We start from the raw sequence: 25773 nt of genomic DNA on the forward strand, positions 1-25773 counted from the left end.
TTTTTATGCCAAATATTGTGATAGAGTCCGTCCGAACAAAACAAAATTAAACTCATTGTTTTAAAGTTTCGTTACCACATAACGAAACTTTAAAAGTACTCATTTGCGGGTTTGTTCTTCAATGCTTGACACTATACAATGACAACATTGATTGGGTGAATGTGGAGCTTCGTAAACCAATCAAAATTTACCGCGGAGGTTTAGAATGCACGCATGCGCTCTGACGGCGAAGGTAGTGCGCCTGTTTCTAATATCTAACAAGTATTTGGTGTTTTACAGTTTTATTAAATTGATTACGGATGTCACCATTATTAGCCAAAATTAATGTGACATATTTACATTTGTTAATTACAGTGCACATGTTGACCTTTGAAAAACAGTTAAAATCATTTAGGAACATTCTTTTCCATTGCGAGGCTTGACTGATGACACCAAATACACGATCAAGGGTGTATATTTTACCGGATATAAGAAATGCAGAAACCATGTTTACGTGCGTTCACCGTGCAGTTGTATTTCCGCAGATATTTTGGTGGTGAAATGACGGGAGAAAATGACGTTTAGGATATGACATCGACATGATCCAGCATATATTGTTGAAAGGTCAGTTTTAAGGGACATTATTTTGTAATTAGAGCATTTTTGGTTACATTCGAGGCATCATAGCAAGTAACCACCATTGCTTTCCACCATCCATCATGTCCATGCGCAAACTAAATACTACATACATGTATAGTGTGGGGCGCTGCAGAGAGACGTGAGTGCCGCTACATGAACATGTTTATCAATGAATACCAAACCATGGATCTATGGTGGTGATTGAAAAGCTAGCTTCATGAATGAATGTAGGTAGGTCTGCTCCTAATTCAAACTACATGTAGCCATAGTGGTTGTGGTCACATGGCATTCATTCATTTCACTTTTCAGACTTTTGTGTTGGATTTGGAATTTATTTGAACTGCTGATCATATCAGCTGATGGTTTGAAAAAGATTTGACTTGTGGTTGTCATGGTTGTGCATTGTTAAATTAAAAGTAAATTTTTAAATGCACTGGACTCTATTAATACTCAAAATAAATAAAAGCATAAAGCCTGACTTAGTAACGAGTAATGGGAGCTGTTGATGTAGTATACAAAATTGTGAGAAACAGCTCCCTCTAGAGTCTAAAGTAACATAGTTATAAGAATTATTTTCCATGAATTTGATTTCGAGACCTCAGAATTAGATGTTGAGGTCCCGAAATCAAGCATCTGAAAGCACACAACTTCATGTGACAAGGGTGTTTTTGCGGATAACTTTCTGTATGGCGCCACCACTTTTTCACTCATTTTTACAAAAAGGGATATATCAATCAGGTAAATTAGATACTATATTATTTTATTTCGAATGAAAAAGTGGTGGCGCCATACGGAAACTTTTCCGTTTTTCTTTCCATTATTGTCTTGCAACTTTGACAACAAATTGAGTACAAATTTTCACAGGTTTGTTTCTTATGCATACGTTGAAAATAACCAATGAGTAGTTTCCCGTGCTTTGAAAAATAGTGCAATAGTTCATTATATTTTGCTGGCACCAGCTTTTAAAAGGTTTAAATGCTTAGCTGACAAATTTTCTTTTTTCATAAATAGGACTACTCTTTTTTATTATATCGATGAGGTTTTTTAGGTTTAAAAGTCAGAAAATCATAAATGATAAAAAATCTCTCAAAACACAGAAAATATTGAACTGTACATAGTACTTAATAGACAAAAAACATACACAGAAACTCAAACCCATTTGAGCATCACATGTTGTGATACAAAATACTACATGTACCAGCAGAAATAAAGGCCTACTGTACACTGTATGTATTAAATTATTAATTACACTTTGCTCAGTTTTATAACTAATGATGAATCAATAGCATTTGATGCATAATTTACAGTTTGCATTCCAGTACAGTTAAAGTGAAAGTGATGCTATGCCTTTTGGTAGAAAGGAGTGAATAATAAACACATGTACAGGCATCGAAATAACCCATGGTACCCACAGCAATTGACATGGTGCCCTTTGCAAAGTTCCATTACAAATTGACATTTTCATCTTAGATGAATAGAAGTGCCCCTCATAGGGTAATTGTTTTGCCCAGGGTAATTGTTGGGTATTTTAAAGTTTTAAAAGCGATTGTACCTGATGTCTGTCAATAATTCTTTTTTGCAAATATTATAACTTCTATTCTAAGGAGCAAATCTATTGTAAAATACCTCATTTAAATCTGGTCCCTCGAACATGACATCACATCAGAACTCAATTGCTCATTTTGTATGCAATTGAAAAGCTTTCATACTATTCATCGAAGCATTGATAACTTGCTATTGCGAGTTTGTAGTGTCAACAGTTGTCACAATGGACGATTACGTGCCATTTCGTTTGTAAGTGAAACGGCCATAATTCATACAATGCTCAATTATGTCAGTGAACTTGCCTGTGGGGCTGACTGCATTGTGAACACGCCTCGGGGGGCACCTTGTTTGTGAAAGGTGAGAAATATTTGTTCACCTTGGAGTATGTTGGTCGGATGATTTTTAGAAATTGAATTTTTCAGTGTTGTATCGGTTTCCCTTTTTTTTCCTTTTACTTGAGCTTTATAAAAAGCAAGGTGTTAGTCAGGCTGAGACAGGTCAGGAAAGAGTTTAAATTCTGAATTTACTTTTGAAACAACATGCAAGGAATACTGTAAAATGTAGGGACTTTCCAAATCTTTCTTTTGTTGTATAATTCAGAAGAGATTTTTGAAGTTGAATTGAAATTGTTTTGTGATTTAATACATTGTATTATTTCATTTTATCACTTGGGATAAAATACATTATTCAGTGGACACCAACAACCGTTGTGGTGCCACCTTGGCTAAATTTGTCATGTTGGGTGGGCTTTTCAAATCCGCCGCAGTTGGCCTTTTCATTTTTCCCAGGGCTTTTCTGGGGTTCCTAGGTAGGGCACCCTTCTTCAGGATCATCTCACTTCGATTCAGCTTTCAACCAATCTTGAAATATTATTACATGAAATGCTTTACTTTTTGAGAAAACAGTAAAACAATATCAATTCTCGATAACGAGAATTACGGAGTTATTTTAAACACATGTCATGACAGGGCAAAACGTGCGGATACAAGGGTGGGTTTTCCCGTTATTTTCTCCCGACTCCGATGACTGTTTGAGCCTTAATTTTCACAGGTTTGTTATATTGATATAATTATAGAAGTTGTGATACACGAAGTGTGGGCCTTGGACAATACTGTTTACCGAAAGGGTCCAATGGTTTTAATCTGGAGATCGCAGGGTAGGCCTACATGTACTTCCATTGGAAAATCTGAAAGTCAATATGAAATATTTGAAGGGCACCAGGGCCAAGACTAGTGGCAACGGAAGGCATGCCATCTGTGGTCTGATACAGTGCATGCTGTATCTTCCAAGATGAATGAATGCATTTTTCGCTGTGGGGTTTGTACATTGATGAGCTGCTTTGGATCTATTTGGTTTGATGGATTGTCACATGTGCCTTGCTGCACGGGGTACACTGTACAAACATTATAGTCAGTAGGTATTACACAACATAGTTTATGTGTTTAACACCTCATTTGTTATGTTTGTAGTCAAACAAGTGGTTTCTTATGGTACACACAATTATATACCATGCTTTTTAAATTTACAAATAATTTACTACATGTTTACAAGTACTTGGGGCACTACCATATTATATTTTGTACACGTTACAGTTGTGTTTGTTTTCCTTTCGTGGTTAATTTTTAAAACCTATTCCTACTACATGTACTTAGGCAAATAATTTCTATGAAAACAAAATCGATACTTGTTCCACCTTGCTGCTCAACCTTTGTGTGCAGTGAAACAGGTGTTTAAAATTTATGTCTGTATCGTTGCCACAGCAACAGTATTATGAAGGCTAATTATGCTTGTTTTCATTTAGCAGCGCTCATTGTTGTACAATTTAATTTAAAAATTAAACTTTCATTTTGTTTGGAAATGTTCTTGACAGTAATTTGCATTATTACAGGTACATCATCGAATGGGTCGTAAAGTTGTTGGTCCCGTGTGTTATGCATGTAAAAGAACCAGTGCGCACATTAAAAAGAGCAGGCAAAGGGTTCAACCCCAGAGTTCCTGGTTTGATTGGCAGCATATCAGCTGCGCCACTGCACCTTGTAACTCATTAAATGACGGTATGTAAAGAAATTGGTCTCATACTTCAAAAACCGAGTTTAAAAGTAAAATACTGAAGGAAAATACTGAATGTTGAAGTGCTTAGTTAGAGTGTCACTGAGTGAAGGATTAAGAGCCACTATATAAGTTATCACACAAGCGCCAGTGGAATACAGAAAAATATAGCATTTCTGCATCCCATATCTAACGAGGCCGAATGGGAGTTGGATATGGGATGCGAGCGTGTGATAACGTATTTATCTTCAAACAAACTTGGCGCTTGACATAGAACACACAAGACGCAGGTAGTGATATAGGTTTATCACCACTCCATTCTGCGAATCTGATTTGAGGATTAGCGCGTACTTGAAGATAATGGACCATAATATGCACATGATGTTATATCTAGGCCTGGGCGAATTATTTGAATATCCGGTTAATGGCAAATAGGTTTTCCTATCTGTAACCGCGAATGCCTTTTTTTTTTAACCGGATATCCGCATAGGGCGCGAATACCTATTTACAAACCGGATAATTCTGTAATTACAACCGAGTAACCGGGTATTCTTTAATTATTTAACTATGCTCACCTCCGTGAAGAGTTAAAACAATGACATTTCTGACGTAATTTGTTCAACGATTACAAAAGTTTTCCTTCACGTAGAGTCAATCACGATCAAAAGAAAAGGCAAATCGCCATCTTTAAATTAGATCCGGTCATTTTTATGAATGAACCGAGTGACACTGTCTAAAACTAATATCAATCCGCCCATAAGATCTCATTCACAAACGAACAGCGCCCTCTAGCGGCAAAAAAACTATTTGAATATCCGGTTAATTTCGGATAGTTGGCCAGCGGTATCCGAACAACAAAATTTCACTATTCGCCCAGCACTAGTTATATCGGTAGCGCGCCCTCACCTACAGAGGTAAAAAAGGTGTCACTCATTGGCTAAACTTGTGCAAAATTGCATGTGCACAAATCTGTGCATTTTTATTGTTTGTCAACGTTTTACCTCTAAGATGGCGAATGAGGTCAATGCATGGTCTATAGAAGCCAATGTTATTGTAAAAATATTACACAGTGGTGGTTCTAACCAGAAAGTTGTTGATTGAGCAGTTTGCAAATTATACTTAGCAATCAGCCCCTAATGTGTGGTAGTGTTTTATTGAAGTTTGTCTGCATCTGTTTATAGCTTGTTTACAGGTTAATGCATTTATTCACCATACATCAGTCTCACAGACACAATACAAATGCTACCCTGAAAATATTGATTTTTTATTTAATTGTAGATCCACACTCTGACAAAGTGGAGTAGCTGAACTTCGCATAAAGGTTATTTGTATCATTTTTGCATTGGAAATTGGAAATTGCAATTTTCGTTTACCCATTCAAAACTTTATTTATTTTCCCTTTAACCCTTCACATCTTTTATGTTTATTTGAGCTTGGACCAAACCACGTGGGGCACAAGTTGAGTAGGGTTGACTGGCAGGATCATAAATTGTCTGGTTTTTGTCATATGGTCCTGTGGGCCAGCAAGGCACTGTCCCTTGTTGATTGGTCCACAGAAAATATTTGAGCAAGGATTTGGAAGCTGGTGGTTTTATGGATCTGTGATTTATTTATGGCATTAAAAAAGCCAGGGTCTACAGGGGGTGGGGGAGGGGGTGTGTTGATTGTGCAAAATTTTGATGTACTTTGTGTTGGAAGGGCAATGCAAGTCTTCCTTGGTGATGGTATATTATGGCACATTGAAGAAGCATTTTAGTGGGACCTTCAAGGGACGCTAGTGCATTTTCCAAAAGTGCCAGGCTTCGGGAATTGATGCCGGGACAAAATGTACACTGAATTCAAAGTTGATGACCGCAGAGCCTAAGCTACACATGTAGAGCCCAAGTTAAGAAAAGGGTTTGCAGTAACAAACCTTCGTTGATGCATCAAATTGCTCATTTGTTTATTTATTTATTTGGGTTGTATCACAAGGAGAGGAGAAGGTAATACTAAAAATATTACACTTACAAAACCAAACATAATGTATCACAAGACAGTTTTATTTTTAGTTTTATGCAAGTCGCCAGACACACAAGGCCTAAAGGCCACTTCAAGGTGTGGGCTACAATTATTTTTGTCCAGAGGCCTATGCCACCTAGGGCTGAAACATGGTTACCCCTTTTGCAATCCATACGAATGTAGGCTTGGGTATCATCAGTCCGAAGCCTGTCCGATAGAGCAGAAAGCACTACCTCCCCGATTTTATGTAGCAAGTTTCACGACCTGGACTCGAACCCACACTCTGCTGATCAAACAGCTGAGCTTGAATCCTGTGCTCTTAACTACTCGGCCATGACAAGCTAGCCAGATATTAAGAAATAACCCATAATACTATTACTCAGGCTGCTATTAGTATAACTACATGTATGACAAAAGAAGACTAAACAAGAGTTACATTGTACCTGACATCTGTAGAAAGTTCTCTTCATTCAACATTTACACAAAACTAAACTTTGCAATTCAACAGATGGTCACTTTAAATGCTATGAGAATTGAATGAACAAAGTGATGAGAACTTATTAATAATCTGCTTTCCGCTTGGCTGCTTATGATTTCTAAAATCAGTTTATTCCCCAGTGGCGGGAGAATAAGTTATCTGTTACAGTCATCAAATGTCACTGCATAAGTATTGCACCTGGTCCTGTAAACTTACAACGCTAATGTATGTAAAGTTTCAAGTGATTCATACACTATCCGTGCTATTACAACTCTTAAAAGGGATAGTATGAAATTTTACGTAAGATGTATTTATTATTTTCTTTTACCCGTCACCGATGTGTGTTACACACCTGTAATAAATGTTCTTTCCTGAGTCCTTTGAAATGAAAAACAATCCACGGCAGGATCAAATCCACAACCTTTGCCATTCTAGAGCAGGCAGGCAGGAGCACAATTTTCTTCTTAAAGGCAGTGGACACTATTGGTAATTGTCAAAGACTAGCCTTTACGGTTGATGCATCTCAACATATCCATAAAATAATAAACCTGTGAAAATTTGAGCTCAATTCGGTCATCAAACTTGCGAGATAATAATGAAAGAAAAAACACCCTTGTCAAACGAAGTTGTGTGCACTTAGATGGTTGATTTCGAGACCTCAAGTTCTACACCCGAGGTCTCGAAATCAAGTTGGTGGAAAATTACTTCTTTCTTGAAAACTAAGGCACTTCAGAGGGAGCCGTTTCTCACAATGTTTTATACTATTAACCTCTCCCAATTACTTGTCACCAAGAAAGGTTTTATGCTAATAAATATTTTGAGTAATTACCAATAGTGTCCACTGCCTTTAAGCTGAGCTGAATGAAATTAGGCCTGGGTGTGTTACCTCCAGACCTCGAAGATTACCCGGTAGCTACATGTGGAGACTATTTGAATCCTTTATTTTGGTAGCCGGTCCTGCAGCAATTTGGTTCATTTTGAACATTGATTTAAGTTTTTAATCATAAAACACCCCTGTGGCAAACATAAACGTTACAAACTCTTTGCAAATCTTGCATTATCACCTCATTGTTGTTTTGTAGACATTTGCGAAAGATCCCATTGCTGAGGGAAATGTTTGTTCTACATGTACACAAATGTAGGAGTGATAAGATTGCCAAGTCATGACAGTCATGCAATGACACGGTGTTGTACACTCACCACCCCTTTAAATTGGTTGTGCTTTCATGTGGAAGTCACAAATAGGGCAATGTCCGCTCATGGTCCGCTCAGGTACAGTTTAGACTTTTCAACCTGAGGAGGTGGTGTCAAATTTAATTACTAGCTTGTACCTAGTGTACAACAATGTACAATGTATACTCTATTGTGATTTATGTTACAGCGGTCTGACTGTTAGTGTTAATGTGCAGTTCACACATGTTCAGGGGTAAAACTGTTTACGACATTTACTCAGGCACGTACGTGTACGCTATTTCATTTATTAATTTCACAGGCCATCTATGCACTTGTAACATGACATGAACAGCCAGTTGTGGTTCAGGGCCCAATTTTATGAAGCTATTAAACAGAAAATATTGCTTTTTTTTTTTTTTTTGCTCGGCAAACATTAGCTGCGAGTCACAAACAATGTGCATTTAAACATTACATTGGTTGGTAACCAATTTCGTCTGAGCAAACTGTTCTGCGCTTAGCAAATTTCTATGCTTAATAATGCTTGTTGGTCCTTGACAGTAAAGCCCCTTTCACACGAGCGCTGCAAACGCGGGTCCCTGGTTAAGGGCGCCAGCTGTCTGTCACCTTTACCGCGTGCGATTTTTTAGCGGGACCCTCGTTTGCAGCGCTCGTGTTAATGGGCCTTTACAGTATAAAGGATACTTTGGCTGTAGTGTTATCCCGCCTTTTTTTTTTTTTTTTTCTTTTTTGAGGTGAGGGGGGGGGGGGGGGGGGGGCATTTTCACTAAATTTTTGGAGACGCCCACAGAGTCATGCGATTTACAGGGCACCGTAAACACAGAATTATGTGATAAGCAACACCGTAAAATCGGGCCCAGGGTAACAAAGGTGGCGTGGCCTGTGGAGATAAAGTCTGGGTCTGCTCTGCTTTCTGGCTTCTCAAAATAAAGAAATGAAGCAAGGGTGTGGATGCTGATGAATGAAGAAGTCTTTCGTGACTCCATGGTACTGTGACCTGCATCCTGTATGTTGTTTATATTTATCCCGTTTCGATTCTGCCCAATATCATGCCCCTGCCACTCTGCAATGAGTCATTGTGGTTGATGTAGATGTGTACACTCATGGGTATTTCAGTGTACGTGGGTATTTCAGTGTAATACGTACGCAGATCAACACAGAACAAGCTCGTCTGGGTGAGGGCATTTGGATTTTACGAATTGTTGGGGAATGTTCTTGTGTGATGAGAGTTGTGGATGTGTTTTACCACATGTAATGATCGTCCATGTGTAGAGGTACCCGTATGTAATTGAAAATTAAATGATGTTTACAAGCATGCATGTATGTTATGATAATCATGTCTAAATTCAATGTTGATGTGCTTGTCTACACCTGTGTATATATGTTGGCGTTGATATTGATTCTGCGCTATGTGTGTTTGGTTCATCCATGTGTTGTAAATAAGGACAAGTGTTTAATTATAGGACATTGTCTTGCGCACAGGGTGCATACATATTGTGTATTTTACATCTGAAGGCCAGTTTTTCTGGAGTAGTTTTGGCATTTGTATTGTGTTGAGATTTCAAATGAGTTTACCTTTAATGTCATCAACAGTACGAGTTTGAGTAGGATATGGTGAAAATACAATCTGTGGACATTTAAAAAAATTACCCCAATCCTTTAAAAGAGCATTTCAAGTGCACCGAAGCAATGACCATGGGGTATGGAGGCAGTTGCCTCTGTTGCCAGCCTCCGTGAAGTATCAGGCCTCCTCTAGCTGTGACAATAGCAAGTGGGATAAGTTGATAAATTTTTCTTCTCTTTCTCCTCTCCAGCAGATTGACTAGATGCTCTCCGTGCAGAGCCACACAACCACCATGGCAGGTTGGGACATCCAGAACTCGACCTTCCTCCACCGTAGTCTACCCAATCACACACCCAACCCTGGAAGCCGCGCCTTGACCAGTAGTAGCAGCAACCACACCCCAAACATCGGCACCCATGACGACTTTGTCACCAAATACCTCCAGAATCACTCCATCACGTCGTCGGCTCCGGAGGATAATTACTTTCAAGTGACGCACAATCGACGGTCGGGGATTCTATTTACATCTCCCCCGTCGTCGTCTGGACGGAAGATTTCACAAACTTTTGGACCATCGTTTTGCAATAAGGAGAATCTGGACCAGTGTGTGTCTTATCTGGATCAGGTTTGTTTAATTTCTTCTTTATAAGGGCTAAAGAAAGGACTCATACTTGTTGTAGCTCAATTTGTTTACTAGACCAACATTTTTGGTGCATAAAAAAAAAAATTCAAAACTAGAGAAAAATTCTTGATTCCTGACAACAGGCATTGGAATGATTTAATTTGAATGATATTTGCACTGTATGAGTTAGACACGTAAGAGAAGTACGCAACCTTTATTCATCAAAAGACATCAGTTGACATTTTATGGTATCTGGTTTTTGCACTAACACAGTGTACACCAATGTATGTGCACTGTGTATTTATTCACAGTCCTGAGTTCTGTGAAATAAAATCCACAGGCAAATCATTCGGTTGGGATTCGAACCCATAACCTTTGCATTGCTAGAGCAGTATGTCTTACTTCTAGACCACCAAGCTAGCTCAGCAGTGGCTAGAGGCAGTGTTAGCAGCAAGTACCTTCCTGCAGCAACAATTTAATCGATTAATTTTGCATCGTGGATAAAGATACAATTTGTTTTTACCCTTACACCGATGAGTATTAGCAAAGTGTTTCTTTACTCCATGTGTATACTCACTACTTTCCCGAGACATTATAAAATCCACAGGCATTTCACTTTGGTGGGATTCGGACCCAAGTCCTTTGCCATGAAGCAGATGTCTTACCACTAGACAATTAACTAGTCCGATGGCTAGAGGCGGTTTGAATCTATTTAGACATTTCATAAGATAGGCCTAAAACAATTTTTTTTTTTACAAATCCATAAAATGTAGTTTTATTTGAAAGACAAACTTTTCAGGCTGCTAACCTTTTACTTTTAAATGTTTCAGAGAGCAACATCCCATAAGCGTATACTTCTAAAAAAAATTATCATAAACCTGGCAGACTAGATAGTACACATTTTCAATTTGTCAAAGTAACTGAAACTGACACAAGATTAATGGGAAATTCTGTGTAAACGGTCATTCTAGGCACCATTGCTTAATTGATGGACTGGAAGTGGTCCAGATTGCAAATAAATCCCCATATTTTCCTGTTTCTAATTCACAGACCACTCTTATCTGTGTAATTCAGAAACGGATTGCTAGGAACAGATTAACTGTGTGCTTTGTCCTTGACAATTTTCACTGGGTCAAACTTGTGAACTGGTAGCCACTACCTACTTTTTTTACATGATGTAGGCTACATGTAGCTGGTCATAAAGCAAGCATGATTCATGTTTTTTTAAAGGTATTTCAAACAAATACAAAATTTGTGTACTGCTAAAAAAATCACATTGCAGCCCAAAAAGGCTGAATTACATGACATTGACAATAAATAAACCACTCCAAAAGAAGCAACAATGTGGCCACTAAAGTCTACTGGGAACTTTTGATGGGGCACCAAGGCCAAGACCAGGGGCACTGAAGGCCATGGCCTCAGTCGCCTGTGTGTACAGTGTAGTTCCATGCCTGCACTATAATAGTGCACTGTTCGGTTTGTGTGTATTTATAAAGACAGATTTACACAAAAACCTTACACTGTATTATATTGTCCACCATACATTAATTCATGATTTTGAGATCAGAGAATGTTTTAGATTTTACTTGCAAACACTGACACTTCTCACATTATGGCAGAGTGCGATTTCATCATCTCATGCAAGGTTTGCCATTAAATCTTTTAGTGACTGGCTAGCTTGTCTTTTCATTACTCTGTCAGCTTTTTCGCGTGTCCACATTTCATATGAAATAATAATGTGTTTTTTTAGCACCGATTGATTGAACTAGCCAGCCGGACCACTTGGAGTGAATTTTGCCTGGTCCTCAAGTGTTCTAATTAGCATTTGGCCAGCAGACCATTTTTGAAGGTGAATGTTACAGTGAGGCCTTTAAGCATACACAGACAGTTATAAACAGAAGAAAATATTCCTGAGACCTTGTTTCAATTCAGTGTGCTTCAGCTAATATGTCAAACAATTTGGGACCAGAATGCCCCAAGCCTGGGTTCGAGTAAAAAAAGTCAACCTGTAGTTAACCATAGTGCACACTCAAACTTGCTCAAAGATGTCAATATCGCCGTAGTGTTTGTTTTGTGACATCACATGTTGCTTAGCAACAAAGACTGATTCACAATTCAAGATGAATCATTGCTTTTTGTGAAATCAAGCCAAGTGCTTGTCAAATACAGGTAGGCCCCTCACCTAATGGACCACTTTCCACACTCCTGAAATGTTGGAAGTCAACCTAAAAAGTACTGTGCACAGTCTTAACAAACTGTAGTGTAGATTTCTATTGCGGTATAACTTTTTGTACATGACACCAGGACATTTTGTGAAGTACACACTGCCAATAACTACGCAGTAGACATGTTAGAGTGTTTAATTGTGAGCACAATCTCACTAAACACAATGTTAGATTGCAACATTGAAGCACTGTAAATGATTCTGGGTCTCCATTTACAAACAGAATAAAAAAAACATCAATATGCTATCATTCTAAGGAGTTAACCTGTCAGATCAATACTCAAACACACCTATTGTATCAATATCCATACAGGTCAGACATTCCAGAACCAGCCTTTGTTGTTGTTTATCTTCTCAACTATTATTGATTTAAAAAGAGTAAAGTCTACCTGGTAAAAATAAAGTAACCTTGAGCCTGGATCCTTGGAAACTTTTAATCGATTGATCACTTTGTCACAACTATGTTCAAAGTAGTTAAAAGTAGCTTTTTAATTATCAAAGGGTTTGTGTCGGGGCTAGAAGTTCAATTGTTGATCATGTTGACATCAGGTGGTCTGATGTTCAGAAGCCTGTTATTATTAGGGTTGTGTGTTTTGTCAATTTCAACTGCCTGTCACTTACAGTTTTAAATTCATAACATTGTACATGAAGCAACGATAGTCATTTGGCATGAAAATCCAGTCTAAAATTGTAGACTACTCATGCCTTTAGAAGAATGTGCAGACTGAGATGTCATATAGTACTTTTATTTATTTATAGTAAACACATTTTTTTTTTTGATCCATAAGAGTACATAACCTGTGTACGATCTTAAAGTACAGTTGTCTACTGTCTGGGGAGTTTTAGTAGCCCAAACTTCTTTGTTGAAACAGGCCTGGAATTACACGGACACCAGGAATGCCATTGCCTCTGTTGCTCTTTGTTTTAGCATTGGTGCCCCTTCAAATGTTTCCCATAGACTTCAAGATTTCCCAGTGGAAGTGCCCTTTGCAATTACAAAAATGGCCTTGCCCTCTCAAAGACGAAATTCCAGTCCTGATAGATGGCAACCATTAAAATGGTCAAATGAGGATGTACCTGTAATGTATCTCAAACACTCAAAAATAAACCCATTTCCACCCCCCCCCCCCCTCACATATTGTTCAAACCTAAAAAGGGAGGATTTTTGAGTAATTTTGTTCAAGTAAGTTGTGCAGTTTGTAGTCCACAGGGCAAGTTGAAAAGTAGTACAGCCCACATCAGTTTTTATTGGACGATGTACATTAAACGCCGGGCTAGTGTTAAGGGTGAGCCTTGCAAATTTTGCATTAAGTACACCATAAACACTATGTAATGGTAACGCCATTGCTATTCAATGCATCATAAAGTGCTTGCTGAAATAAATAATAATGACACAGCCTCATGTCACATCCTATGTGTAATTTATTTCTGCCTCCATGGTTTAATCATCATTTCCTACATGGAGGCATTTCCATTGGTATGGTTTCCTACCTCCCACACCTTACCAACAGTATGAAGTGGGAGTAGTCTGTTTCCAGGATTTTGATTGTCCCATTAGACGATGAGATGACATTCATGTACATGTAGCAACCCTATAGAATATGATGACCACCAATAAGGAGACATTAAATCATTAAAAGTTTACCTGTACACGTATGGTACATTCCAATATATTGGGATACATACTATTTCAAAGTAACATTTCCAGGGGTTACGATCAAGCAAGGCATGATGGAAAAAAAAAATTAAAAAAAATGCATTGCTGGGAAAATGCTATCACGTCCCTGGTCACTTGAATCTTGGTGGGGTGCCAGCGTCGGTGCAGCGATCCCTTGTAGACTTACTGAACCTCTCTGCCATTTCCAGTATTTCCGTCAAATGACAAGAACCATTTCTCAACACATCATTAATTGGTGCATGTCCAAGGTCACATGGGGGATTCTGTGCAATGATTTGATCAATTGTATTCAAGTGAGGCAGCAACCACATTGGAAATATCAGTTATCTTGATGATAGATGTTGTTTATAAAATCACTTCTTGAGCTCTCCCCTAATCCTAAAAGACATTCCATGGAGGATCCTTGCTGGATGCAATCTCCTTGCTGTCCCAGAAATATACTAACATTTACTCAACTCATAAATTTCCACCTGCCACTTATAAACATTTATTGACTGCCAGTGTTCACTTTGTCAGTTTTTTGCTAAAATATAGAATTTTCCCCTATCTATTGGGCAATTTCAAGTGGTGGTCTAGTTGGTAAGCCATCTGCTCTAGAATAGCAAAGGTTGTAGGTTCGAATCCCACCTAAGTAACATCCCTGTGGATTTTAAATTTTCACAGGCCTTGAGAAAGTAGTGAGTAGGACAGGCTCAGGCTCTAAAATCATTGGTGTGAGGGTAAAAAAAAATAAAAATCTTTATCCCTGACGCAAATTTAACATCTATTAAATTAATGCGGTACCCTCTTTAAAAATACTTCCAGCTACTGGGCTAGCTTGGTGGTCTAGTTTTAAGACAACTGCTCTAGAATGGCAAAGGTCGTTATACGTGTTTGAATCCCACCCGACCAATATCCCTGCAGTTTTTTTTCACAGGACTCGCTAGGTGTAAGGTTACACATTGGTGTAAGGGTAAAACCAAATGATATCTTTTATTGGTGTAACGCAATGTTACTGGTACTAAAAAAAATGAATGTCTTGTTTTTCGAGTGTCTAGTATTTCAAGTGTTTCAACTTTTTGCCTTGTGGAAATTGGCAACCTTTTCAAAATAATTTAAAAAAATTATCATGTTGATTGAGGCGTCCATTTGACATACCAATGGTTTCCCCTGTGGGCAATTCCATAGTGACAGTTTGCATTATGTTGGATTTCACAACGCACTAAGATTCACCTCAAAGACACTATTGGTAATTGTCAAATACCAGTCTTCTCACTTTGTGTATCTCAACATGCATACAATAATAAACCTGTGAAAATTTGAGCTCAATTGGTCCTCAAAGTTGTGAGATAATAATGAAAGAAAAAAACACCCTTTTCACACGAAGTTGTGTGCTTTCAGATGCTTGATTTCGAGACCTCAAAATCTAATTCTAAGTCTTGAAATCAATTCATGGAAAATTAGTTCTTTCACGAAAACTACGTTACTTCAGAGGGAGCCATTTTCTCACAATGTTTTATACTATCAACAGCTCTCCATTACTCGTTACATAGTAAGTTTTTATGCTAAAAATTATTTTAAGTAATTACCAATAGTATCCACTGCCTTTAACATTGTTTGTTAGTATCACCATAGTGATGTGTATTGTGACATCACATTACTTGGCAATTAAGATTACTACACAGTTAAGATCAATCTTAGCCCTTCGTTGAAATAACACCTGGTTTTCTGTTTTTTTTTTTTACGTTAAAATCTGTTATTGACAGAAATGGATTTCCACATTCAATGTTGTTTACATCGTTAAGAAGACCAGACCTGTGGATAACAAACTCAAGTCACTGTGTAATTTTGCTGGTTTGTTTGTTTGTATGTTTTTTATGTTTAGATGATTTTTCCATTAATAAGGGACCTTGGCAAACTCCCTCAAGGGGATATAAACACCAAGCTGGCAACATCCAATTTCTCTCATACAAATATTGGTTTAGCGTCTATGATTATGAATTGCACAAATCAAGAAATTGTGATACAGTAACTAGGAGACAGTACTTATTCTAGTTATTGTGAAATCAGCAGTTAGCACTGTGGGATTTGAACACACAACCTTGTGATTGCAAGTCCTGCAGTTTAATCACTGGACCACGATAACAACAATACTTATTCCAGTCATTGTGAAATCAGTGGTTAGTTTGGTAGGATTCAAACCCACATTCTTGTGATTGCAAGTCTTTGCAGTCTAACCATTGTGGACCACAGTGACCGTTGATGCATGGTCGACCGGTTCTCAACAGAGATCATTTTCAACTTCTGTTCTTTCATTGATCATTTACTTTCAGGAGATGACCATTCTAGGATTTCCAACCCTCTTCCTATCGCCGGATCGAGGCCAGTCTGGGGTATTTGACATTGTGCAATTAGTAAACTGTTGCTATGAACTCATACAGAGGCATCAGCAGAACCTACGCAAGCTGGAGGAGCAAGAAACTAAGTAAGTACTAAATTGTCAACATAGTGCCCCTTACCAAAGGAAAATTGCTGTGCTCCTTCAAGAATGCAATTCAATTTCCACAGGTTAGTTTTATTGTATAGGATTTTTTTAAACAATTGCAGGGTTTCAAAAGCCAAAGGTAAATAATATTAAAATAATAAAAGGTATTTATAGTGCACTTTTCCAAAACATGATCAAAGCGCATAACAAAGAAAAGGATAAATTAAAACTAGCTATAAACAACTCAATAATCTACTATTTACGAAAGAGAAAAGTTTTAAGCTTTTTTCTTAAAAGTAACAACACGAGAAGATTTATGGTCATTAATTGGGAGATTGTTTCAAAGTTCAGCAGCAGAGTGTGAGAAGGCGTGTTTGCCATAAGTTAATCTAGATTCATACTTTGCTTTAAATATTCCAAAACAATTACCAATTTTAAAAAACAAAGTTTCTCCTGGATGGCAAAGAAGATACCCCCTAACTTTCATTGATACTTTATTCTCATCACAGACAAATGCGAGGTGACTCTGACTTGGAGCATCTACAATCCAACCATTCCCGTCTCAAATTACAATTAGAGCAGCTGGAGAGAGACAATGTGTCCCTGACGGAGAAAGAGAGACAACAGCTGAGCCAAAACAAGACGCTGGCCGTCAAACTTAAAACCACAAGGGAAGAGGTGAGTTGCCCTTGGCCTTGGTGCCCCTTCAAAAGTTTTCCATTGACTTGAAGGTTTTCCAATTGAAGTGTCCTTTGCAAAATATAAATTCCCTGCCTGGGTCTTTTCTCTTTGTGCTCATCTATCTTTGGACCTGAATGTCTAGGTCTTTGTAGACATACTCAAGATTAGTCATTTGAGTTATACTAGTGGTCAACTTTCTCTTTATGCTCATCTTTTTTTCATGTTTTTGTTTGACATAATCTAGATTGGTCATTTGAGTAACCCTGGTGATCAATATTCTCGTTGGGACCATTTTTCTTTTGATCGAACCATCACATGCTTCTCTTTGGACCTGAATGTCTAGGCCTTTGTTGGACATATTCCATATTTGGTCATTTAAGTTACCCTAGTGGTCATTATTCTTTTTGTGCTTACCATTTTGATGATCGGACCGTATCAAGTATCGTCTTTGGACCCGAATGTCTAGGTCTTTTTAAGTATGACATATTACAGATTACAGGTTATTTGAGTAACCCAAGTGATCAAAGTTCTCTTTGTACTTGTCATTTTCAGATGAAGAAACTGGAGAGTATTGTAAAGCATCGAGATACTCAGTTCAAGCATGATCTGAAGAAGAAAGAACGAGAGATCAATAAGATGAAAGAAAGAATACATCAGCTGCTGACAGATAAGAACCAAGAGAGGAGAATAGGTAAGTAGAGAGGAGAAGACACATTGCTCCAAAATGCATCCATCAAACATTTTCTTTCTTAGGTCCTGCCCCTTGAACGAACCCAAGTTTTCCTAGCCCCTTCACTAACATCCAGAACCCTACCTTCCGTCTATCTTTCCCAGATCATATCCCTCTGAACTCAAGCCTCCCCGGCCCATGCCAAGTTATGCTATGAATATGGTATAATACCATAACTGGGATTTTACATGCTCAAAATAGTTTCCGTCTCACCGAGACAAAAATTATTTTGTGACTTGTTTTAGTCGTTTCTCAAAAACTACAGAACCTGAGTTGGTAATATTTGAAGGGAAGTTTTCCACTACCATTATCTTCAAACCCTGTAAGTTTAATGTAAATCTGTGGACATTTTCAAAAAGTTCCCAAATTCTTTTAACTTGTGTTCTCTAGTAAAATGTAGCTACTGTATAACTAAAAAATCCATTACAGTTCGTTTTTCTGGATAATATTCTATGTACATGTCCAGTTCCGTCCATTTTTGTTTGACCATGTACACATGTGTAGGATTGATCCCAATGCAGACGTGTTCACACAAGACGCTTAGAGAACCCAATAAAGAACTTCCGATAGTGCTTTGTTTAATCCCATCAAAATAGCATCCAGTTAAATTTAGAATGATGTCACAGTGCAGTTGTCATTTTCCTGCAAAGTTGTTTAATACTTACTTCATCCTGAATCATCTATAGGCCTTTTCCAAATCACAGTCTTAACTCTGTCACAGGCTCTAACTTACCTTTATTGAAGCCCACAAATGCACACTGTTTCTGAGGGAGACTAATTAAGAGCTGGAGCCACTGTTGTGGTTTCGTAAAGACCCTATGAGTCAGATGGAACACCAGTGTTGTTATAGAGATGTATCACACAGCTGCCATGTTTGTCTTGTTCCCTATGTGTGACAGCAATAATGAACACTGATTCTTTTTTGTATTAGAAGGGTCCACACTATTTCATTTCCACAATCTCAAAAAGTTTTTGGTAAATTCAGTTTCCTGTTGAATGTTTGTTTCCCTTCTTTATAGTTCTATTTAAAAAAAGATATTATTATAACAAAAAAGAGTAAGCTGATAATACTGATTGAGAATACAGAGTTAGCTGTTGCAAACTGCTTACCAATCAAAAGAACATGGTGTAAATGCAAATAATAGTCAATGGCTTCCCATTTTGACCCTAGTAGAGTCTTTCTCAACGGCTAAATTACAACACAGAACACATTAACAGGTATACATGTACTGGTGTAAACAGAAGCAGTCGGGTGAAACGAAAGAGAAAAGAAAGAGCAAGGCGAAAAAGCTCACAGAAAAAGCAAGGGATGAACAGCCAAGAAAGATACTTTTTTTGACTTGAGTTTTGACTTTTGACTTGTAGGTATGGACATCTTGAACTCTTTACAACGAACAGATGGCAAAAGAGCCACATGGAAAACTGGAAAAACGGGTACAAAGTAAGTTCAGTGTGTATTGGAACCTTACATACTCTTGGATGACTGTAGTAAATGCTGCAATAAATATAAATCTCCTTTAGTTGAGGGGGCTCTCAAACATATCTGTAACACTTTGTATCATGTTATCAGAATTTGTTATTTTTCTGTAGCCGTTTTATTTTAAAGATGTTTTATACTCGTGTATAAGTACCACTCCTAAGGCTTTTCAACTTTTGCATGGCTCATAATCGCTTGCAAAAAATAAGTTATTTGTTACCAGCTCATCCCTGGTTATTTGAAAATGTCTTTGCGATTGTTTCTTGTAGACACGAAGAGGAGATGTATCGACTGATCATCACCAACTACGAGGAGAGACAGAAAGAAATGATGCTGGAGAATCAAGTCTTAAGAGAGTCACTCAGTAATATGCAGAAGGAGCTGGTAGATCTTCTGAATCGAGAGGGAGATAAAGGCCTGGTTAGTACCGCCTCCTTCTTAATCCCTTGCCGCCTTAATCCACCACCTCCTTAATCCCCTACCCCCTTGCTGGAGAACTAAGTCTTAAGAGAGTCACTTTGTAATATGCAGAAAGAGCTGGTAGATCTTCTGAATCGAGAGGGAGATAAAGGCCTGGTTAGAACTGCTCCTCTTATATATAATCCCCTACCCCTTATTAACCCAGCCCTTAATCCCAAATCACCCCCCATCTTCACCCCAAGATTGCAATTTTATAAGAACCAAACTCTGCCAGGACAAAGTTTTACAAGGCTGTTTTAGAGCAGAAAATACTGCTTAGCATATTTCTTTGCTGCGCAAGGCACCAGTCAAAACAATGTTAACTTTATTGAATTTTTGCTGGTTATCTGTTTCTTGTGAGCAATAATTATCTGCACTTAGCAAGGTTTGGTGCTTGCAGGCTGTATGAAAAGGGGTCCTGAATAGGAGTGAAATTGCAAACCTGCATTTACCCATACCCGCTATATTAACAGCCAAATATTTGTTTTTCTTGGCAGCTTTCTCAAAACAACAACGACAGCGACGACGATACAACATCCATCGACGACTCCTCCGTTGACGAACTCTCCCACGGCCACTTCCAGATGCCATACCAGATGGTACGAGAAGGCATCGAGAGCAGCCTCAGACAGAAGTGGCAGCGGCTACGGGAACACATCCAACGAATGGAGAAAGAGAAGCTTGCCAGTCAGGAGAATAAAGAGAACTCTGGTGACCCTAACGGGACGGTGATCTTGCCAGGGAGTGATGCCCCAACTATTGAGAACATGGAGGATGAGATATCCAGACTGAAGGATAAAGTACAGGTGTATCATAGCATCATTGAGCAGCAGGAACAGGTGCTACATGTAAGTCTCTCTTATTGTTATGGAAGTAAAGGTCACATTTTGTGTAATCATCATCGTGTCAGTTTTAAGGCTGTTGTCCAGTCTGTTCTGGATTGGCCTGTTTTCTCCATATGGCTCTCCTCCATTTGACTCTTTCTGTCGTGTCCCTTGCATTGACTCCAAGCAGCTCCATGTAGTTTGTCACGGAGCTCTGTCACGTCTTGCGGGGTCGGCCAACGGTTGTGGGCCCATCCGCAATTACGTTGGTACACCTCTTGAACCAGTTGGCATCCTCCTTTCTCTCCACATGACCAAACCACCTCAGCCTGTGCCTCCTCAATACGGTGCCGATCCCCTCCACTCAGACTCTCCTCCTCAGCTCCTTACTTGATAGCCTGTCAGCCTGTAATATTTGTACAATACTTCAAGAGCTATCATATGCTGCAAAAATCCGTCTGCACAAAGATAAAGGAAAAAAAAACCACTTTGCATGTATAAAATAATCTATTTCTGTAAATCCCTGCCCCTAACACATAGATTGCTTTGATTGCTATTATTAATTGAGTTCCTATTGTGATCATCTGTTACCAGTCTGTACAGGATACCAGTATGGACGATGGTCTGATGGCGCTCTTGAAAGACTCTCAGTTCCTTGAGGAGAAAGAGACCTTAGCGGATGAGAAGAGGATGTTCTATCAACAGAAGGCTTCCTTTGAGAAAGAGAGAAGGAACTTCACTGATGCTGCTATCCGTCTTGGTAGAGAGGTAAGAAGAGACAGTGTCTGATGGCTTTGGGTTGTGGCTATGGCTGACTCTGCAGCCAATGGCATCAGGTCAGCCGTAGCAGGCCTTGAATTACCTGCAGGCCACGGAGGGCATGGCCTCCCTTGCCCCTGGTCCTGGCCTCCCTTGCCCCTGGTCCTGGCCTTGGTGCTCCTTCAAAAGTTTTCAATTGACTTTCAGATTTTCCAATGGAAGTGCCCTTTGCAAAATGAAAATGGCCTTGCCCTCTCAAAGATGAAAATCCCAGCCTGCTGTAGCCACAAGTTGCTGGTGTAAAATACCACTGGATATTAAGTTTGATTAACAAGTGGCTTGTCAGTGGGCATAGTGGCTTCAAACTGCCACAATCTTTGATTTGCAAGTACATCTAATTCAACTCAAAAGGTTGTAGAAAAAGGTCAGATATTAAATACAAAAATTTACCAAAATATACCTATTTATTCCAATATTGATCACGAACAAAGATATTGACAAAATAAGGAGACCACCAACTTAGGGCTAGATAGCTCAGTTGGTAGAGCGCCGGCACGTTAATCTGGAGGTCGCAGGTTCAAATCTTGTTCTAGTAAATGTTACCTTATACACCATAAACACACCAAAAAATAGTATAATTTACCCAGCTAGTTCCCCTTGGTTTTTGTTTACTTTTGTCTTCTATTCACTTTTACTGAAATTTGTTTTCTTCTCAACAAATAAAATTGTTGACTGAACGGTTGTATTTGTTGGCGTCACATTTAGCGTCACCAGCATCTTTTTGGAAACAGAACCCACCAGTGATGGTTGAATCCCACACATTGGTTCAAGAAAAAAATCATCTTTGATCTGCATATCTCATAAGTAGTTTGTTAAGTGGTTTTATTGTCATCTTTGTTTCATCAGCGTAAGAAGTTTGAGGAAGAACGAGGCACTTTCCTCCAGCAACAACTCATGTTAAGCCCGACCCAATCAGGAACATCCCCTCCTCTAAGACCAGCCAAGTACATCAACAAATCTAACAGTAAGTCTTATCTTAATATTGGTGGGATTTGAACCCACAACCTTAGCAATGCTAGAGCAGTGTCTTCCCACCCGAGTAATGTGTCTGTAATTTTTTTCACAGAGTAGCTTGGGTTAGCACTGAGTATACAGTGCTAACACACATGAGTGAATACAAAAAGGGGTAAAAAACAAAAATTAATATTCTTTTTCCCCGATGCAAATTTCAATCTATTAAGTCATAGCTGGTTTTTTTGTATGAGATACACCAACTGTGAAGACTAGTCTTTGACAATTAGTAATAGTGTCCACTGCCTTTAACAGCGTTAGGAAATTGGGCCCTGATCATTCTATTCTTCTGTTTATCCAAGGTCCAGGTGGTCATCATTCTGAACATACGCCCTCCTCCCTTCCCACCAATGACAACACACCAAAAGGACAACGATTACAGCAGATCATCAACACACCAACGACAGTGGAGCTCTACCGCGCCTTGAAACTCATCCCTGATAGAGGGGAGTGTCTAAACTCGTAAGTCTACCCCAGGAACTGGGCACCTGTCTTTATCTGCAAGGATAAAGACAGGTACCAGCTAGTTAGATCCAGTGATTCCATTGGATACAATGATATCATTGGATAAATGCAGTGACTAAAAGCTACCGTAGCTGGGTTTGTTTTGATTGGTCTGAGGTCACCTCGGTTGGCCAAACAAAACACAGATATTATTTTCTGCTAAGTGTTTTTGTATTTTACATAAAAATTGTGTTGGGTCAAGAGTAGAAATTCTCGCATACTTGAAAGGCATAGTGTAATTACTGCCCTCTGTTGTTCAAATCCCACCAGGTCAAGAGAGAGCTTACATGCACCTAGTTACTATTCAGACACAGACCAATCAGGCGTCAGCACTCCACGATCAGGAATAACGACCCCGCGCTCCGTCTGCAGTCAGAGCAGCGGCACCAGCAGTCGACGAATCACAAATCAGATGAACAGCGCCAAGCGAGGGGGTGATACATCCAGCAAAGCGTCCGGCTCGAGAACGGATAATCTACGCACACCACACGGGCATCGGACCAAGAAAGGGGAGGGAACCGGGAAGAGGAAATAGTGTTTAAATATAGAGAAAGGTTGGTGTAAAGTTATAGGGGCTGAGTTCCTGTATTTGTATGGCATCCATATAGCAGCAAAGCATGCAAAGCTTTTGAACAATGGCAAAGCGTGCAAAGCTTTTGAACACAGACAAATCATACTTAGCAGAAGCGCGATGCTATTTAAAAAGGAAATGTATTACTGCCTCCAAGGTTGTGCTTAGCAAACTTGTTCGAATTTTGCATTGCACTAATTTTGAAAGTCTGCTCAGGTTATATAACAGTATAATGGCTTTGTCCGGTTGCATAAAGTTTGTCATCTGAAATGTTGTTATCAGATATTTTGTCTGCCAAGCTAAAGGACGCAAGAGAAAATTTTATGCTGAGTAAAAAGTAAAAATATGTTAATACTTTATGCCCAGAACTTGCAAGTTTCGGAGTCGGGATTGACTCTGTTTTACTGCATGTAAAATAGTGCAGATGTATGCATATTTATTGATAATTATTGTAAGAAATTATATGGAAAATTATCACCTCCTTTTATGGGGGTGGCATTTTACTCGCAGTCAAACTTGCTCTGCAGATTTGCAGTGTGCTGACAAATTTGTCATGGCTCTTGCAATGACAAAGTTGAAAGAGTATGAACAAAATATTTAAGTCTTTTAAAAGTGCCTTATTATTACTGTCCAAGTGATGTGTAAATAGTTGTTTTGTATTGTAGCATTATGATATTTGTTTAAGGGCTACTTTTGGGAGTGATGTACACTAAACTTGTGCATGATCAATCACCAGAGATATACTGGTACCCTGTTCCTGGTAACCAGTCAATGCGATACCCCAGCAAATTGACGACTTGGTGCTATATTGTCCTCAATGGCAATTTCGTATCCGTAATAATCAAAAGGGCCTTAAATTCAAAGTGGCTATAAATCAGAGAGATAAAAATAACCAATATGCAAATAAATGTATTCCTTACAAATTTGTCTTGCAAATTGCCTGCAATGGGAGACTTTTTGGAATACTAGGTAGCATAATACATAATGAGTAAATGTTTACTGTTTGAAGGAACACGTTGCTTTGGATCGGACGAGTTGGTATATAAAAAGCATTTGTAACTGTTTGTTCGAAATGCATATGGTTAGAAAGATGTTTTAAAAGTAGAATACAATGATCCACACAAATTTAGACAGTCTTTAGTTATAGACCGATTGCAATAGCGCGGTCTATAATTATAGCCAGTCTTAAATATTAAAGACAGTGGACACTATTGGTAATTGTCAAAGACTAGTCTTCACAGTTGGTGTATCTCAACATATGCATAAAATAACAAACCTGTGAAAATTTGAGCTCAATCAGTCGTCGAAGTTGCGAGATAATAATGAAAGATAAAACACCCTTGTCACACGAAGTTGTGTACTTTTTGATGCTTGATTTCGAGACCTCAAATTCTAATCTTGAGGTCTCGAAATCAAATTACTTCTTTCTCGAAAACTACGTCACTTCAGAGGGAGCTGTTTCTCACAATGTTTTTTACTATCAACCTCTCCCCATTACTCGTTGCCAAGTAAGGTTTTGTGCTAATAATTATTTTGAGTAATTACTAATAGTGTCCACTGCCTTTAAGCCTGCTCTGAGCTGGCTATAATCGGTCTTTGTTTTGGTTTTTAAAGATGGCGCTGCATTTGTTAGTTGTAGATGATTTGATACAAAGAGCTCTATGATGAGATTGTATTTTAGAAATAGATTACCCCATGGAGGCATTATGATGATGATCAAGGTGATTGTATCGTAAATGTCCCCAAAAGTAAAAATGATACAACTCACAGATTTGATATCCGATGATTTAAACCAAAGCCATAAGAGCAATGCCGTACGTACTGCCAGTGCCTGCAGAGTGCTAAGTATTATTGTTCGTATTTCATTACTTTTCACCGACTTATCTAAGACCGGCTTATTAAAACAGGCTTAATGACTGACTAAGCTAAGACCGTCTAAGGCAGATAGCCTGCTATAACTGACTGGTCTTAGACTGCTGACTAAGACCGTTTTATTGCAATCGGCCCATTGAGTTGAGTGGGAGAAACTCAAGATGGCTACACCGTAAAACAGGTCTAATTCCCAGCGACCTTAACTGAGCCAAAGACTTGTATCCATTGGAATAGGTTGCCTGATTTGGATTGTGCCTACATGTCTATGTCGTTATTGTTATTTAAATTTATGTAATTAATTGTAAAATATTTCCATATGTTTTTTTTTCTTTGCCTGATGATTTTAACATCAGTTTATTCCTTGCAAATGGTGTGTGGTATAAATATGAATTAT

The 25773-nt window shown here is 38.6% G+C and overlaps 1 protein-coding gene across 3 annotated transcripts; it reads left to right on the forward strand.

Annotated features, from left to right (window-relative positions):
* The first annotated feature begins 479 nt into the window (after positions 1–479).
* Positions 480–24583, forward strand: LOC117297451 (afadin- and alpha-actinin-binding protein B-like). Of its 3 annotated transcripts, none has more exons than XM_033780494.1 (12): positions 480–603; positions 9694–10068; positions 16280–16431; positions 16941–17109; positions 17665–17803; positions 19208–19283; positions 19589–19739; positions 20276–20626; positions 21197–21370; positions 22268–22385; positions 22735–22894; positions 23207–24583. In XM_033780494.1, exons 2-12 carry the CDS (start codon positions 9706–9708, stop codon positions 23469–23471), a joined length of 2118 nt encoding a protein of 705 aa, XP_033636385.1. In that variant the 5' UTR covers positions 480–603; positions 9694–9705; the 3' UTR covers positions 23472–24583. The 3 variants fall into 3 exon arrangements, with proteins under 3 accessions (XP_033636385.1, XP_033636386.1, XP_033636387.1); XM_033780495.1 differs by having other exon boundaries at positions 9697–10068; XM_033780496.1 differs by lacking the exon at positions 480–603 and adding an exon at positions 9091–9153.
* Positions 24584–25773: the final 1190 nt, after the last annotated feature.

Source organism: Asterias rubens, chromosome 12, assembly GCF_902459465.1.
Source record: "Asterias rubens chromosome 12, eAstRub1.3, whole genome shotgun sequence".
NCBI lineage: Eukaryota > Metazoa > Echinodermata > Asteroidea > Forcipulatida > Asteriidae > Asterias > Asterias rubens.